The sequence below is a fragment of the Eleutherodactylus coqui genome, chromosome 6, assembly GCF_035609145.1.
Source record: "Eleutherodactylus coqui strain aEleCoq1 chromosome 6, aEleCoq1.hap1, whole genome shotgun sequence".
Lineage (NCBI taxonomy): Eukaryota > Metazoa > Chordata > Amphibia > Anura > Eleutherodactylidae > Eleutherodactylus > Eleutherodactylus coqui.
The window spans coordinates 149,069,952-149,087,701 of NC_089842.1; the positions used below are offsets into that span (position 1 = coordinate 149,069,952).

Genomic DNA, 17,750 nt, shown 5'->3' on the forward strand with positions numbered 1-17,750 from the left:
AGAGATGAGCGAACCTACTCGTTTCGAGTAATTACTCGATCGAGCACTGCGATTTTCGAGTGCTTCAGTACTCGGGTGAAAAGATTCAGGGGGGGGGCGGGGGGAGGCGTGGCAGCGTGGGGGGTAGCAGCGGGGAACAGGGGGGAGCCCTCTCTCCCTCTCCCCCCCCACTCCCCGCTGCAACCCCCCACTTACCCACGGCGCCCCCCGAATCTTTTCGCCTGAGTACGGAAGTACTCGAAAATTGCGGTACTCGGGCGAAAAAGGGGCGTGTCCGAGTAGGTTCGCTCATCTCTAGAAGCTATATGACCTCAAATGAGGTTGCACTACAAATTTTGTATATGATAGTGTAGATTCATATCTTGCAATTTCAGAAAAATGGCAATTATGTATGTGTTTTTCTGCAGTCAACTATCAGAAGGTAAAAAAACGTTATTGTGTAGTAATATCTCATCTTTGTAATTGAATATTTAAAGGAGTTGTCTACTTGTAAGTAGAAAGAGAGAAAAAAAAAGCTCGGCACCCGGCGTCCCACATACAAAAATGCTCGAGTCTCCCATTGTAGTTAATGGAGTTCGTTACTCGAGTAGAGCTCTCGAATTTTACGAAAAGCTCGACTCGAATAACGCGGACCCGAGCATTTGAGTGCTCACTCATCTCTAGTGGTAACCCCTTTAATTCAGATTCAATATAACGCCTATGGAGAAAAAGAATACTGCAGGTGATCTGTGATCACAAGGAATCCAAGATTCTTGCTTATTTTTTGTGTCCAGGTCAGATGAAATTAAAGGGGTTGTCCCGAGGCAGCAAGTGGGTCTGTACACTTCTGCATGGCCATAATAATGCACTTTGTAATGTACATTGTGCATTAATTATGAGCCATGCAGAAGTTATAAAAAGTTTTATACTTACCTGTTCCGTTGCTGGCGTCCTCGTCTCCATGGTGCCGACTAATTTTCGCCCTCCGATGGCCAAATTAGCCGCGCTTGCGCAGTCCGGGTCTTCTGCAGTCTTCTATGGGGCTCCGTGTAGCTCCGTGTAGCTCCGCCCCGTCACGTGCCGATTCCAGCCAATCAGGAGGCTGGAATCGGCAGTGGACCGCACAGAAGAGCTGCGGTCCACGGAGGAAGAGGCCATCTTCAGCGGTGAGTAGAGAAGTCACCGGAGCGCGGGGATTCAGGTAAGCGCTCCGGTGAGCTTTCTTTACCTCCCTGCATCGGGGTTGTCTCGCGCCGAACGGGGGGGGGGTTGAAAAAAAAAAAAACCCGTTTCGGCGCGGGACAACCCCTTTAAGCTGCTTTCAGACCAGTGTGGGGTTTCATTCTCTTGCTTCATTCGGGAAGAAGGAAAGGAGATGAATAGGTCCATCTTATGACGAAACGGTACAACGCCGAATGGACCCCATTGACTATTATGGGGTGCGTTTGGTTTCCGCTCAGCTGTCAGGCATTTTACCAGAAGAAAAAGCGACGCATGCAGTGCTATTTCTTTCTGTATTTTATACCGGATCTGCGACGGAACTTCCGAATGGAGGTTCCAACGCCGATCTGAAGGCAGTCTTAGGGCGCATTCAGACGACCGTATATAGGCCGGGTATTCACGCCGGTCGATATACGGCGTCCCTCTCTGCGGGGGTAGGAGGCTGGAAGAGCCGGGAGCAGTGCACTGAGCTCCCGCCCCTCGGCACCATTTGCAATGGGAGGGGGCGGGATGGGGGATGGGGGGAGGAGCTACACCGGGAAACCATTCCGCCCCTTCCCATTGCAAATAGTGCCGAGGGGCAGAGAGGGGGTGGAGAGGAGGCAAGAGCTCAGTGCACTCCTTCCGGCTCTTTCAGCCTCCCCCCCCCCCAGAGAGGGACGCTGTATATCGGCCGCCATGAATACCCAGCCGATATACAGTCGTCTGAATGCGCCCTTACAAATACCAATTCATGTGTCCATATGACAATGCATTACACATGGGTACAAGGCCAGTCTTACATGCGTGCTGTAATACAGTGCCTACAGAAGTGTATGGGGCCATACAGTACTCACATGTGCCCCTGAGTTCATACAGTGGTTTTCTCTATTGGTTTCCTTAACAATCTGGCATGTTGCATCAACAAACCTGCTATTACAAGGCATTTCTCCCATGTAAAACGCAGGCAAAGAAACGCTGATTGCAGCCAGCACCTGGACTCGCCATAATCATTGAACTGAGAAGTCCAGGTACCAGCTGCAATCAGTGTAGCTCCAACTACGTTTTGCAGGGAAGAAACACTAATGTAGTAGCATGAGTGGAATATTTCTGCAATCAGCACTTAGGCCTCGCTCATACATGCGTTCACAAAATGCCTCGTTTGAAATGCGCAGCGTTTTCGAATGCATGCTACAGTGTTTAACGCACCCCATCATTATGACGGGGTGTGTTAACAAGCGCTAAAAACCGCACAAAAATAGAGCAGACAGGGCTCGTAAATTGTGGCGTCAGAAACGCTGCGTTTGAGCCTGGTCTGTGAAGCCCCATTGAAATCAATAAGAGCGTTGTACCGCAGTTAGCGCAGCATTTGAAATGCCACGCTAATCGCAGTAAAAAGCGGGCTGTGTGAGAGAATTTTTGAGCACTGCCTGCTTTATTTTTGTGCGTCTTTGTGAATTTTTTTTTATCAAACCCCATCACCCACCACAATGATGGGGTGCGTTAAAAAGTGCTGTCGAACGCTGTAACCTGTGTTCAAAAACTCCAATCAAAATCGCGGTAAAACACAACGTTTTATGGACGCTGTGTGTGAGAGTGGCCTAAAGGCATAGAGAATTCTGCACCAAAATTTAAATGTATACACATGGTTTACATGGCGGAGATCTGTAGCAGCAGATGAAGCTGTGTATTTAGGTGCGGATTCCAGAAAAAACGCACGTGAAAGCACTTTAAGGCTAAGTTCACATGGGTGAGTACAATATTGGGCTGAGAAACTTGGTCCGTTATCGCGCCTGCCAACGTTCGTTTTTTCATGGCGATGCGGAGCATTGCACTCGCATGTGCACCCCACGGCATGTCTTTTAAAGTCCCATGGAAAACGATGAGCGAGGCATTCCGATAGAACACCCAAAGATTGGTTTGGAGAGGGCTTTAATCAGGGTTTTGCATGTGTGTTGGAGCACAATCCCATAATTTTTGCGCATGCAGGGCCAGTTCACACGTACTGTACATGACACATCCTTTCTGGTGAGTTGAATGGCTATTAAAGCCTACTAAAAGCCAGTGGCACACCCTTCCCCTTTCGTATTTGCGTACCTCCTGTAGACTTCTATGGAATGTTTGCTGCACAAAATGCAGAAAGGTCGAGCAGTTCCTACTTTTTGCGCGTGCAAAACGCACTTATGAGAATAGACACAATGAAATCAATGGGTTCTATTATGTGTTAAGCGTGCACAGATTTTGTATGTGAAAACACGCTTGTGTGAAAAAGCCCTAAAGCTGGGTTCACATGGGGCGGAATTGGCGTGGAATTTCCGTGCAGGCTTTCTGCATGGAAATTCCGCTGTCAATCTTAAACTCGAGATTAAGTAGCAAAGTGGACGAGATTTGCAAAAATCTCATACACACGCTGCGGACAGTCCGTAGTGGCCTTGCTGCGTTAAAACACGTGGAGTTCAAAGTCGCGGCAGGTCAATTTTATCGCGGTTTCCGCTGCAGGCTCTCTTCTCCCTATGGGAACAAGCCACAGCGGAACAAGCTGCTTTCAAAACTTGCGGGACTTCAGCTGCAGAATCTTTGTGTAGTCCTGCTCTAGACATTCCGTGGGTTTTTTGCCCCGTGTGAATCCAGCCTAAGGGCTTATTCAGACGACCATATATCGACCGCGTATTCACGCCGGCCGATATACGGCATCCCTCTCTGCAGGGGGAGGAGGCTTGAAGAGCCAGGAGCAATGCTCTGAGCTCCCGCCATCTCTCTGCCAACTCTCCACCCCCTCTCCGCCCCTCTGCACTATTTGCAATGAGAGGAGGAGGCGGAGCTAATTCCCAGAACTTAACCCCACCCCTGTCCCGCCTCCTCTCATTGCAAATACTGGGAGGGGGTGGAGAGGAGGCAGAGAGGGGGCGGGAGCTCAGAGCACTGCTCCGGGCTCTTCCAGCCTCCTCCCCCTGCAGAGAGAGACGCCGTATATTGGCTGGGCGTGAATACCTGGCCAATATAGGGTCGTCTGAATAAGCCCTAAGGGTGACTACCCACTAGCGTTTTTTTTCAGCTGCGATTTTTTTTTCCCGAATTGTTAATGGGACTTTTTAATGTTAAAAACGCAACGTACCAAAAATGCAGGTTGCGTCGCGTTGCATTTTTAACATTAGAAAGTCCCATTGACAGTTGGAAAAAAAATGCAGCGAATTCGCAGCGAAAAAAAAACGCTACTGGGTAGTCACCCTTAGGGCTTATTCATGGGCGTATTTTTCATCAGTATTTTGTAAGCCAAAACCAGAAATGGGTCCAAAATACGGAAGAAATGCAAATCTTTTATACTTTTTCTCTGTAAATTCTGCTCATGGTGTTGGTTCAAAAAATATTAATGAAACATACGCCCGTGCGAAAGAGCCCTTAGTCTGCTATCGCACGCGTACCTTTTAGGCTACATGTATACAGACATCCCATCTGCTGTCTGATCTGCAGGACAGCACACATTAACATGTTCTAATTTTGTGCGAATAGCGGACATGCTTTTACTTATTGTATTTTTTTTGTGTAATGGCACCCATAGGCCTGCTTCGCGCGGACGATAGCGATTTTGCTGCAGGAAAATCGCGTCTTTGTTCCTGCAATTTTTGGGCATCAGCAATGGGTTTTTGTAGAATAATCTCGCAAATTATCCCGCGACACAATCGTGCGATTTTTAAATCGCAAAAGTTGCATCGCAATGCAAGTTTGTTGCGTTGCGATAAAAAGGAGGCTCCATAAGGAAACATGGGAGATAAAAAAAAAAAAAAAAAAAATCACGCATCGCAGAAAGATAGAGCATGCCGTGATTTTTTGTTCTCTAAACATCACATCAGTGAAAACATCGCAGATGAGAAGGAAACCATTGAATATCATTGGTTTCATAATACGCTGTCAGAGCTCCCATTGTTTTCAATGTAGCCTCTCACACAGCCGCTCAATTTCGAGTGGAGTCTGTTCTATTTTTGGGTGTTTAGCACTCCACATCAATGATGAGGAGTGCTAAAAGCCGGCTGCTATTAGCAAGTATGCCGCTTCCCCTCCCTTTGCCGGACGCCTCCCATAGGAGTCTATGGGACCCCACAGTGCTGTGCCGTCAAAAGATATGGCATGTCCTATCTTTTGAGAGAAAGAAATCTCTGCGTCAAGAAATGCGCCAACTTTTGACGTGCAAATTTTTTTTTTTGGCGCGTCAAAAAAATCTTTTATCTGAAAGAACCCAAAGGAAACCATTGGTTCTTTAAGGTGCAATTTTTTTTTTCTGTCGCACCTACTCAGCGGCAAAACGACACTCATGTGAAAGAGCCTTAAGGCTGGCGTCACACGAGCATTTGTGCATTTGCGTGCGCCTCAGTGCAACTTTTTTGTGCACTAAACAAGGCTTTTTTGCTTGCATATTGGCGTATTTTACCTTTCTTTTTCCACCCGTAGGGCATGTTCTTTTGCCTACAAAGATGCACCCATTGAAATAACTAATTCATCTAAGGAGTTCCAGATGTTTTCTTTTTCCAGCACATTTAGGCAGCGTATCTCCTTGTGTATTGCGCATGTATTTGCACACCCCCATTGACTTCTATTGCGACCTTTGGTATGCAATTGCGCAGAAAAGTAGAGCATACTGCGTTTTTTTTCTACGACTGAAATGTGCGTGCAAACTATGTAAATGCGAACTTCATATGCAAACGTGTCTGTATGATGCCAACCTGTTGTTGGCTTTGTGGTTTGCCTAAAATTGTGCGCTCATTAACAACTTACAGCTAGTGAACAGTGAATTTGTTAGCAAGCCACACTAAATGTTCCCATAGAAGTCAATGCACAACATTCAGTAAAGAACACATCTGGAACTAATCATTTCAATTGGTGCGTTTGCGGGAAGAAAGTGCATTAAAATATACTGATATGCGCGCAAAATGCCTAGTTCATAGCACAAAAAGTTGTGCTAAGGTGTGCGCAATTGCGCTTAAGCTAGTTTGAAGCTGGCCTTAGTTTGAGGTATAATAAGCAACTGTGACATTGGTGAACATGCTGTGCTATCTTCAGGCTACATTCACACTTGGCTTTTTTGCTGTGGGTTAAGAACACAGCAATTAAAAAAAAAAAACTGCATGCATTATCAAGACTACATGCAATCCAAAAATCGCAGCAAAAAAAAATAATTTTTAAAACCAAAAAAAAACTAAGTGTGAGTGCAGCCTGAACATCACCAACCTGCAGCACATTTTATATGACAATCAGATGTAATTCTTCCTCCAGCCTCAATCCGTTTTGTGTACTTCAGTAGTAACCAAACCAATCACCACTGTTATTTGGCAGAGCTGCGGACCCCACATCCAGAAACCATTGACTCATGTGTCTGCTGTCACTTAGCGCGCCCCCTGCTGGACACGTCGATGAAGGACTCTACAAGTTGTATTACACACGAACCATCTATTTGCTTCAGATATTCTTTTTGCACTTTTTATTTAGATCATTTCATTTTTAATCGTAAAAAATCCTTTATATAAAAGTTACAAAAGTGACATAAATAAGACAATATTGTTACTGTATCACTACTGCTGAGCCTGCCGGTATTTACTAACATCAGACTCGATTTTCTGGTCGAGAAGCCATTTAAAAACCGATCTTCATTTATAAACACCCACCAGCTTCAGCCCTTTTACAGTAAAGCAACTTCACACACACATACACTCTGACACTGGGTGGGGATTTTACTGTCACACGGGGAACTAGAAGTTCCAGCAAGCCTTCCATGGTAGGACTTGCAACATTGTTGCTTAACATAACCCCCTCTACACATTCACACAATAAAAAAAAGCAATCATCATAGCTTATTTCTGCAGCTTCCAATTCCACATGGGTGGTCTCGTTTAACCCCTCTGTCCTCGGCGCATGACACACTCATGGGTTAAACGCATGTCCTCCACGTTGATAATACTGCTGGGCTGCCTGGGCTGCAGTCACACGGGGCGCTTTGGATGCGGTGGAAACTAATGCAATTGAGTCGATGCAGTTTTGCAGCATCCAGTGTGACTGCAGCCTTACAGTACTGGGAAAATACACAACACTTTGTGATGCCACTTTAAATCTGTATGACCAGGTTGCTCTTGTTCAGCATGTGATGGTGATATTGGTCCAGCCAGTTCCTCAGTTCAGCGATCTTGTAACCCTCTGGTCCTCTGCCCCCCTGGTAGACTACCTTGCCATCCAGGATGATGTAGAGTCTCTCGAAGTAGGCACCATAGGCTGCATTGGAAGCATTGGACATAGTATCGACCACTACCCTGCAGCCTGGCACACCTTGGAGCATCAAGCCAGCAGCTTTCAGTCTGTCCTGGAGGCTCTGATGCTTTGGGATCTGATAGGAGGCATCTGTGCTTACCCAGCCGTCTGAAGGATGGGCTTCCTCTATGTACACCAGCAAAAAATCTGCAATGTCAATGTGCTGGGTTGCCAGCCTCTGATACGCCTGCAGGCGAGCCATGAAGGGGGGTCAGGTGCAACTGCCAAAATTCACAATCAGAGGTCTCTGTCCTTGGGAGAAGTCCATGATCCTGCACAGCTTCTGCCCCTCTACCATCACCACCTCAGTGTTGGGGGCAGAGCAGCCCAGGTGGGCTGACTTGAAGTAGTCTAGTTTTTGGCCATGCCACACAGCCTTGAGGGACTCCAGAGTGCACATGCGGTTGGAGTCAGAGACGCACAGAGGGGGGTCATCTCTCTCAGGGTTCTCCTCCTTCACATTAAGTAGGATCCTCCTTCTGATGCACTGGAAATCCAGAAGCCACAGCATGAGGGCTGTGAGCAGGAAGCGAGGCAGCAGCAGACAGCAGGCAGCCACCTGTTTGAGAAGTTTGCAGGTGTGGTGGGCTCCAGAGCTGTGCAGCATGGTGACCCCCTGACGATGCTCCAGGCGCACCACCACCTAAGGGGCTCCCAGCCTCTTCTGAGATCCCTCTTCTCTTTTTCCCCATTTTATAGCCACAGATTTAAATGAAAAAGATGACTCCACCTCCGGACAGAACCGCCTCTCTGTACTTGAGCCTGGGGATTACCTACCCTCCACTCTAATGACCTACAAAGCGACGATTGCCAGGCGCAGAGGATGCCACCAGGGGGGCATGCAGGGTACCAGGGCATTCTGCACTACGCTCATTAACAAGACCTGCCTCCATCAAATTAGTCTCAACCTACACCCAGCACCTACCTCTGCCTCTGGCTTATCGCGATTATTGATCCCACTATAACTTTTTCTGTGCGCAAAAGCCAAATCTATGTATCCACTTTGCATCTATAACACATCACCTGTCAGCTTGCTCAAGGGTTAAACCGCTCTGGGATTGTGTGCAATATATTTAGGACTGCACTTAAATTGCATTAACCCTTCCTACATGGGCATTGTACGAGTGGGGGCACTATTCCCCTCTATCAGTCTTGGGCACCCTGCACCAACTGCTGCGATACTACAAGTCAGAACATGGCATTGAAGTATGCAGTACTGCTTGTACTACTCTATCTCATACTGAAGTTCCTGAATTTGCTTATTTCAACTCAAAGCCATGCAAATGTATCCTAATTTACAAGTTATTCCCTAGCTCATAATGAACTATAAAAGATTTGGGGGTGCAAGGGTAGAATACAATGATGGGTTGCAGTAGGGTCAGTGCACCAGCCTGCAGTTACATAATGACTATACAATGTAAATTTCTATTAAACCTTGCAAACGACTTATTATCTCATGTTCTGCTTGTATATTTGCTAAATATTACCAAACCCGTGCCCCTTTTAGTGCCTGACCTTGTGTGGGTCCCTTGGGAAGCCAATAATATGCTGTTGCAGAAGAGGAATCGATAAGGGATTTCGTAGTAGGCTGGGTTATTTGCAGGTGATCCCGGCTCTGCTACTGAGCTCAGGGTGAGTTATCTGCGAACTGTCAGATGTAACCTGTTGCGAGTAGGCAGGAAGACTCAGCACACGTTCCTCCAATGACCACTAGAGGTAGCTGTTGTCTGATCTTCCATGGAGCCTTCGGTCACCCTGCGAAGAAGTGTTACAGTAATTCTCATTTCACCCCACCCAGAAGCAAGGAAGGATTTTTCCCCCCTTATATTCATAAATTGATTTTTCTAACTTACTTTATTTATGCTTTACTTATTTATTTCTATCAGATGCATTTAACAGGGTACGTGATACAATGTAGGAGGCTCTCATTATTAGCTGGCATATTACTGTTAAGGTATCATGCAACCTGTTAATAACAGTTGTTTTTCTCTTTAAAGTGTTCTATACATATAGGGCTTGTATAACTGAACAGATATGCTCCAGCTATGAAATCAATATGTAGAATTTGATTCCAAGCACCAGGCAGAAATATTTATTTCTATAGATGGACATCTACTGAACTGAAATATAGTACCATTGGAAGTATGTGTGCCCATATGGTACTTCTATATGCCTGATTTTTATACATGTGCCATGTTCAATCGATTAATTATAGATCAATGGCAGCCACTGCTGAGAGGCACCATACAGAGCCCCTGCTGCTTCATACCATGGATCCAAAGGGGTTGTTTAGTAGTAAACTATTGATAACCTGTCGTTAGGATAGCCCATCAATAGTAGATTGGATCCCTGATGATCAGCTATTTGCGAGGCCACTGTTCTCGTATGCTGAGCTGATTTCTCCAGGAAGCAGACAGCTCCGTTCCTACTGCAGTGACCAGGCTTGGTATAACAAGTAAAGGTCCCATTCACTTCAATGCCTGTAATACCAAGTCTGACTATTGCAGTGAGAATGGAGCTGTCTGCTTCCTGTAGAAATCAGCTCAGTACTCTAGTACATTTGCCCAGCGAACAGCAGATTGCTGGCAGCAGACCCCTGCTGATCTACTACTGATGGTTTATCCTGCAGATAGGTCACCAATGGTTTACAACTGGATAACACCTTTAATGTATACATAGTGTCCATGCAATCTGCTACGTGTGTGTGTGTATACATAGATTGATCAATACATTCTCTTTATGCAGCTGTGGTCCCCAATAGCTACAATTAAGAACCAAATTTCTTGTGCCTATGGGCGCCTGCACATGAGCGGAAATTCCGTGGCGGGATTTCCCGCGGAATTTCCGCCCCTGGAAGCTGCCATAGGATTGCGTTAACAAACGCAATCCTATGCAGATGGCCGCGATTTGGCCGTGCGAAATCTCGCGCGGCAAACAAATCGCAGCATGCTCTATTTCTGTGCGGGGCTCGCAGAGCCCCGCACAGACACGTCGCTCACCGGCCGCCAGCCCCGCTCTGCGAATGCACCGGCTGCCCGGCAGCCGGCACATGAAAGAGCCGGGGCCGTGGAAGAGGTGAGTGCCCGTGCTGCTCTCTGCAGATGCTCGGGTCAGGTCCTGCTGCGAGAATTCTTGCAGCCAGATCCGACCCAGCCGTCTGCAGATGGCCTATGTAAGTACAAAATAACTAAATATAGACCCCACTAATTTTTGAGAATTTATATCTTAAAGAGGTTGTGCCAGGATTAAAAGCTGTCCCTTATCTATAAAATAGGGGATTATTTTCAAATTAGTGGGGGTCTGAATTGCTGGGACATCCACCAGTCTCAAGAATGGGAGTCTCAAAGGTCCCCGCATTAATGGTGTGGTAGTCGAACATGTCCACCACTACTCCATTCATTTTCCAAAGAAGGATTGTATTGGTCCAAAACCTTGCTAAACATTCTCTTATGGAACCAATAAAAATTGCATGCAAGTCTGTAGTTCTGTTTCTTTCAAGAGGTCTTATGTATGTTCCCTTCCCTGACAGTGGAACTGAAACAAGCAGACCGCTACATAGGCATATACAATTAAACGCCATAAAAAGTTGAGAACTGCAGTCTTCAAAGCTGAAATCTCCCAGCATTTCCGCTTGTCCATTGTCTTCACAGATCTTGCTCTGGTGGTTTGCATCCTGGGAAGTGTTGTCTTTAAACGAGTCAATGTACAGTTATCTAAAACTAGAGGTGCTTTTACATGGAATGATTATCATTTAAAAAAATCGCTGCATTGTTCGAGTTTGAATGAATCATTCAGTATAAACACGGCCAATGATCGAACAATGAATGATCATTCGTTTTGTTTATCGTTCATTTCATGCAAGCATGAAAATCATCATTGGCTCATCCACTAATCGTTCAGTTTAAATACTGATGGTTCAGTTCTTCTCATTCACTTCTACAGTGAATGTGAACAACTGAATGATTTGCAAGCGAATGAGTAAATGATTTATCTGCCTGTAGAAACAGGTTGCACGATCGAACTCTGTCATCATTCTCGCGTGTAAACGATAAATCATTCTGCGTAAAAGCACCCTTACTCAGCCAAGCCGTTATTGGAAACAATCAACAAGATTGTTGTCACATATTCCACTAACATTCAGCAGAATAGTGATTACAGCTCTGAAATATAATATAGTCTGCAACTCTGGGTCACTTCAAGTTAAGTAACGTAGTCACAAAATGACTTAACATTTTCTGCAGATTAATTCTATTAAGTGGTCACACACTGGATTACTGTCCAGCCAGGCTACACTGGTGATTGGTATGCATAACCATAGCTCTGACCATTCCGTCTCTTATGGTGGATGACCATGTCACTTCATGCATGATAGTGGATGTTGCTGTGCTTATATATTAAACACACACAAACCCAATATCTGTAATGTTGGATGTTGTCCCCCTGTGATGTGCCAATCCCCCATTCTTTGACCTCCCCAGAGTTACTTGCCTACATATCATCTATCTCCCTTTCTTCTCCCTCAGTTAGTGTTTCCACCATAGGGAAAGACTCAGTGGGAAATCTGTTGTCACTCACTGGACAGCTGTGCCCTATGTGCAAGGGTCATTGACCCTAAAGCAGCCCATAGACATTCAACAACTGTCGGACAATGATAGTTCGTCTGACAGTTGTTACACCAGCTGCCACATGAATGTTCAACTCGGCCTGGGCAGTGGTCTAAGCATTTCATGAGATAGAATGTGGATCTCAGACTACCACAGACTCTGGCAGATAATGCAGCTAAGCTTGAGTCATTAATAATAGTTGTGCCTTGTATTGGAGCAGGGGTAAAAATCAGCAAATGATGAAGAAAATTAACAGTGGGTAAATGGCACCTATATGTAATGAAATACATTATTTAACCCTTTTCAATCCAATTTGTATCCTGGTTTTCCTAGGGGGCTTACTCTTTTTCTGCCGTTATACAACGGTGCTATATGCTGGCTAAAGCCAGTACTGCATGAGGTGTCACGTTGGATAGGCTCTGACAGCAGAGAGGCTGGCAATATACAGTAAGAGAACCCCGACGGATGTCTTCCACCATCGGAGCTGTACAGCCTTAAATCATAATGTCTTCAGAGGTCAGACAGTGGATTGGAAAGGGTTAAGAGCATTTGCTTGACTTTTGTGAGGGTCTATGCTTAGTCCTCTTCTTGAGTTAGCCCATCAGAAACATTGATGTTCTGTATCACAGTTGGCTCCAAAGAATGGAAAGCAAGATATGTAAGATTGTGGGTGATTGGGAGGCAAACTAAGTTTTGCACATTGTTATATATGTTTTCTGAAAATCAATAGGAACTATGAACAGAACCCATCTTTCTGGTGGTCCAATGAGCATTGAATTTAAAATATTGGCTGCACCAAAGGACCAGACAGAAGAACATGAACAATGTGTGACAATAAACAACATTGATCATCCCTGCATTACTGGAGGTCTTATTATGTCAGCACCATGGACAGAGAATGGAATTATTGATTATTTGTGTCATTGGGGTACATATGAGGTTTAATGTCTTTGTGGGTAGTCATGATGGAGACCCTATAGCTTGAGCAAATCATTGGAAATAATGTGATGTTTTCATCATGAAGTTTAAGGCACTTACAGTTACACAGTCATGGTGATAGTGTAGAGTCATCCACAGTGACATTATAATAGAGTAAGCCACAGTCCCACTATAAGGTATCATACACACAGCCTTAGAACTGTCAGATCCACTTTGGATTTTGAGCCTTGAGTTCTGCCTCAGATTCTCATGTGGATTTTGCCCTAGTCAATATGGTAAATCCGTGTGGCTACCCAACATGGTTTCCATGAGGCAAGCATGCCAAAATTTCACACAGCACTTCTTTTTTTTCCACTACAAGGATTTTAAAATCCACATGCAGAAAAATCTGCGCTGTGTGAATTACGACACGGATTGCCATTGCGTATAATAGGATGCTATAAAAGGACTGCACTTGGAATGGAAATACTGTGAGCCAAACTGATATAATAAAGATAGCTACAATGCCCTTATAGTAGTGACAGACACTGTGCCTCATAACCAAGCCAGACATAGCCACATAGTCACAGTGATGATATAGTAGTGTTACCTACCCAGTGCCCATATAATAGTGCCAGATACTGCCCTAGAACAGAATCAGAAACACCGCCCATGATAGTGTCCACCACAGTACATCTAAATCAATGCCAGGTGCAGTATCCTATAATACTGTCATCTATAGTACCCCTATAATAGTGACAGGTAGAGTTATCCTACAATAGTGCTAGCCACTGCACCACTGTAATAGTGTTAACAACAGTTCCCTGTCAGTAGTTTTTTCCGCCACAGTGCCCCTACAATAGTTTCAGCCCCTAAAATAGTCAAATTCTCCATAAAATATTGTCAGCGATAGTTTCTCTATAGTAGTGCCAACCACAATGCTCCTATAGATCACCTACAGTCCCTCTACAGTAATGTTAGCCATAGTGCTGCTTCCATAGTTTTACTTAAGGTGCCCCTATAATAGTGCCACTCACATTTCCCCTATAATAGTCCCTACCACAGTTGCCCCTACAATAGTCTACAATAATCTACACTGTCCATCATAGTGGCTTATTGTCATAGAGCACCTATTCTATAATCTTACATTGCTCTCTCCTCCACAACCATCATGTGCAAGTTGCCAATTCTTTGCGGACATTCATTTTATTTCTTTAAGCCACTTTGCTATCTCAGTAGTTTTACAACTTTTTCTCCATTTGTTACTGCAATGATTCTCAGTGTCCTGGCGTAACCTCAACTTGATCGTTACTATGAAACCACATACTGTATATAGACCCTAGGAAGCAATCTATCAGTCTTCTCTGATGCTCCAGAGACATCTCACAGATATCGAGAAATCTTTTAAACTGAACCTCCTCCTGTTCCCCTTTTTCTTGCACTCATTGGTTCTATGTTGAGCTTGTCATGTGGAATGTAATAGGCTCCAGCCCTCAGGCCGGGTGTGTGCACCAGCTTTGTTTGGTCTGCTGGGGTCCCTCAAACTGTACATTTCAGCAGCATATAACTGCAATGCTTATAGACCTCACATATCATGAATTCCTGAACACTGGGACTTGGCAAGGCTCGCTCAGTCTAAGCCGGTGAAATGAACTTTCCTCGCTGTTGCAGGTCTCCTCGCTGCTGCTGCTGATAGCTCCAGAGACATAACATCCTTCTCACAATAATGAGGAGACGGCTCCGCTATTATATCAGGGCGAAGGAATTCTCTTTGAAGTAGATGCTCAGCAGAGCACCTTAATCTCACCTCCATCTCCATTTACCTCTGTCCAGGGGCATAACCACGCAGGTCATGGCATGTGCTCTGGGTGCCAACCAGTCATTCAGTCTTGCCCAGGGAATATGGCAGTAAACTAATTTTTTACAGTTTGAAGGAAAACCTAGATATGATTCTGCCTCTGCACCCCTCATTAATATTAAAGGCTAATCTTTAAAGCGACCCTCCAGGCCCAGAGAATCAAAGATGACCGAATCGTATGCATCAGTAGTCTAAGACACTACATGCTGCTCTGACTGGCCAGCACTACTCATGTGGGCATCAAAACAGGTGTAGTGTGTTAGACCAAGAATGCATAGTAATACACATGGTGCATCAGGCAGTCAGAGAAGCTGGTGTGACCATCTCTATTTCTCCAGACCCGGAGGGGTTGTCCGGTTGTAAACTATTGATGGCGTATCATCAGGATAGGTGTGGGTCTGTCACCCGGGACTTCATTGATCAGCTGTTTTCTGGCCTGGTGCGTTTATACACTGAGCAGATTTTTGCAGGAAGCAGACAGCTCCATTCTCACTGCAGTGGCCAGGCTTGGTATTGCAGGCATTGAAATGAATGGGAACGTGTTCTGCAGTGTTAAGCCTAACCACTGCAGTGAGAATGGTGCTGTATGCTTCCTGCAAAAATCAGATCAGAGCACAAGCACATTGACGTAGAGAACAGCTGGTCACGGGGCTGACGCAGTGATAGAAAGAGGGCCTTGCCTAATCATTTTAATGAGGCGACAGCCTGTCTCTCTCCTATGACATCCCCAACTATGGAGGCTGAGATAGTAAGTGACCTCTTGTCGGAACACAACTGAGAGAGGCAGGTTGGACTGTGCATTCCGGTAAGAAATTTAAATCCCCAGATAACCCCGTTAACTACATGTGACTCGACTCGTGCAGTTGCACAAGGTACCATCCACTAGCTTGTAGGGGTGGCACCAGGCGGATGTAAGCTGGGAGCGATCGCCTCCTTTAGGTCTGCTTGGCCAGATTGGACCTTCTTCCTCAGCTAGCTTTTGTGGAGCTAATCTTTCTCCTCTTGGCTCTGTTTCCTCCCATCTGATGTTCAGAGACACCGCTGTCAGTCCACCAATGCCCTCACAACAGTCGCTTAGTTCTGATACTGTGTTTATGTAGTTTGTTCGGTTCTATGGTTGTATTTATGTTATGAACTTGCTTGCTTCTGGTATTGTATCTATGTACTGAGGTTGATTTGTGCTATATTTATGTTATTAGTAGAGAAGAGCGAACGTACTCGTTACGAGTACTTACGCACCCGAGCACCGCCATTTTCGAGTACAGCAGTACTCGCGCGTAAAGATTCGGGGGGCGCTGTGGCGGCACGGGGGGTAGCAGTGGGGAGTGGGGGGGAGAGGGAGAGAGAGAGGGCTCCCCCCTGTTCCCCGCTGCTCCCCCCCGCACCGCCGCGCCTCTCCCCGCCCCCCGGCGCCCCCCGAATCTTTACGCCCGAGTACTGAAGTACTCGAAAATGGCGGTACTCGGGTGCGTAAGTACTCATTACGAGTACGTTCGCTCATCTCTAGTTATTAGCTTGGTTCATGTTGTATTTATGTTATGAATTTGGTTCTGGCGTGTATTTATATTATGAGCTTGGTTTTGGTATGGTATTTATGTTATGAACTTGGTTCTGGTACACTATTTATTCACTGACCTGTTCTGGTGTGGGTATGCTGTTAGCATACAGGCAGACTGTCTACTAGTGCTATATACTGTACATAATTTTTTTCTTATGAGGTGGGTTAAAAAATTCCACACAGGGTGCCATCTAATATAAGGCCAGCACTACTCCCATGATGCACCACTTCCTATGATGTTGTTCTAAATCTTTTGCAAATTGGGTGCGGTCAAGTTGCTACATCATTGTTTACTCCTCACAACTAAATAGGGGAAGAAAAGTAACATAGAGAATGGTGCCAATTATTTGTGGGAAAACATTTGTCATAGATACAGTTAGGCCACGCTCATACATGCGCTCAGATAAACGCCGCTCGAAACCACGGCATTTTACCATGATTTCAAGCAACACTTTTGAACGCATGGTACAGCGTTTGACAGCACTTTCAAACGCACCCAATCATTGTGATGGGTGATGATGAGGTGTGTTAAAAAACGTGAAACACAGAAAAATAGAGCAGACAGCGCTCGAAAATTGCGTCATTAGGTCTGTGAGGCCCCATTGAAATCAATGAGAGCATTGCACCGCAATTAGTGCGGCGCTCGGGATGCAGTTAAAAAGCATCCGGGGTGAGAGCGGGCTAGAGGCTCTTGCACACTTGTTTTTCTTGTGCAATTTTTTACGTGATATCGCTGCGTTTTTTTAACGCGAATGTCAATGGGACTTTATAATGTTAAAAAGGCATCGCAGAAAAATCGCAAAGCACAAACTTGCGTTTTTTTGTGCAATGCGCTTTTAGCATTGGAAAGTCCCATTGACATTCGCATGTGATTTTACGTGAAAAAAGCATGCAATAAAAATGCAAGTGTGCAAGAGCCCTAACAGTTGTAGACTGCAGCAATGAACATTGAAGGAGCACATGTATGTATATACCTACAATAGGTGCATACTGTTTACCTGCAAGTGTCCCTGAACTGTTTTCATTTATCACATAGACCTATATCAGCCGGGTTTTCACGCCCGGCTGATATACACTGCCCCTCTCTGCAAGGGGAGGAGCCGGAATGGGGCGGGGCTGCCCACTGCCACTGTTTGCAATGGGAGGGATGGGATGGGTGGAGCCTGCCCCTCCCATTGCAAACAGCAGTGAGGGGCAGAGAGGGGGCGGGAGCTCAGCATACTAGCTCCCACCCTTTCCCGCCTCCTCCCCCTGCAGAGAGGTGCAGCGTATATCGGCCGGGCGTGAAAACCCGGCCGATATAGGTCCATGTGAATAAGCCCTGAGGCTAGTTTCACAC

The 17,750-nt window shown here is 45.6% G+C and overlaps 1 protein-coding gene across 1 annotated transcript; it reads right to left on the reverse strand.

The window, feature by feature from the left end:
* Positions 1-6,637: 6,637 nt before the first annotated feature.
* On the reverse strand, positions 6,638-8,156 carry DIO3 (iodothyronine deiodinase 3). The gene has a single exon (XM_066607953.1). It carries the CDS (start codon positions 8,078-8,080, stop codon positions 7,274-7,276), a length of 807 nt encoding a protein of 268 aa, XP_066464050.1. The 5' UTR covers positions 8,081-8,156; the 3' UTR covers positions 6,638-7,273.
* Positions 8,157-17,750: the final 9,594 nt, after the last annotated feature.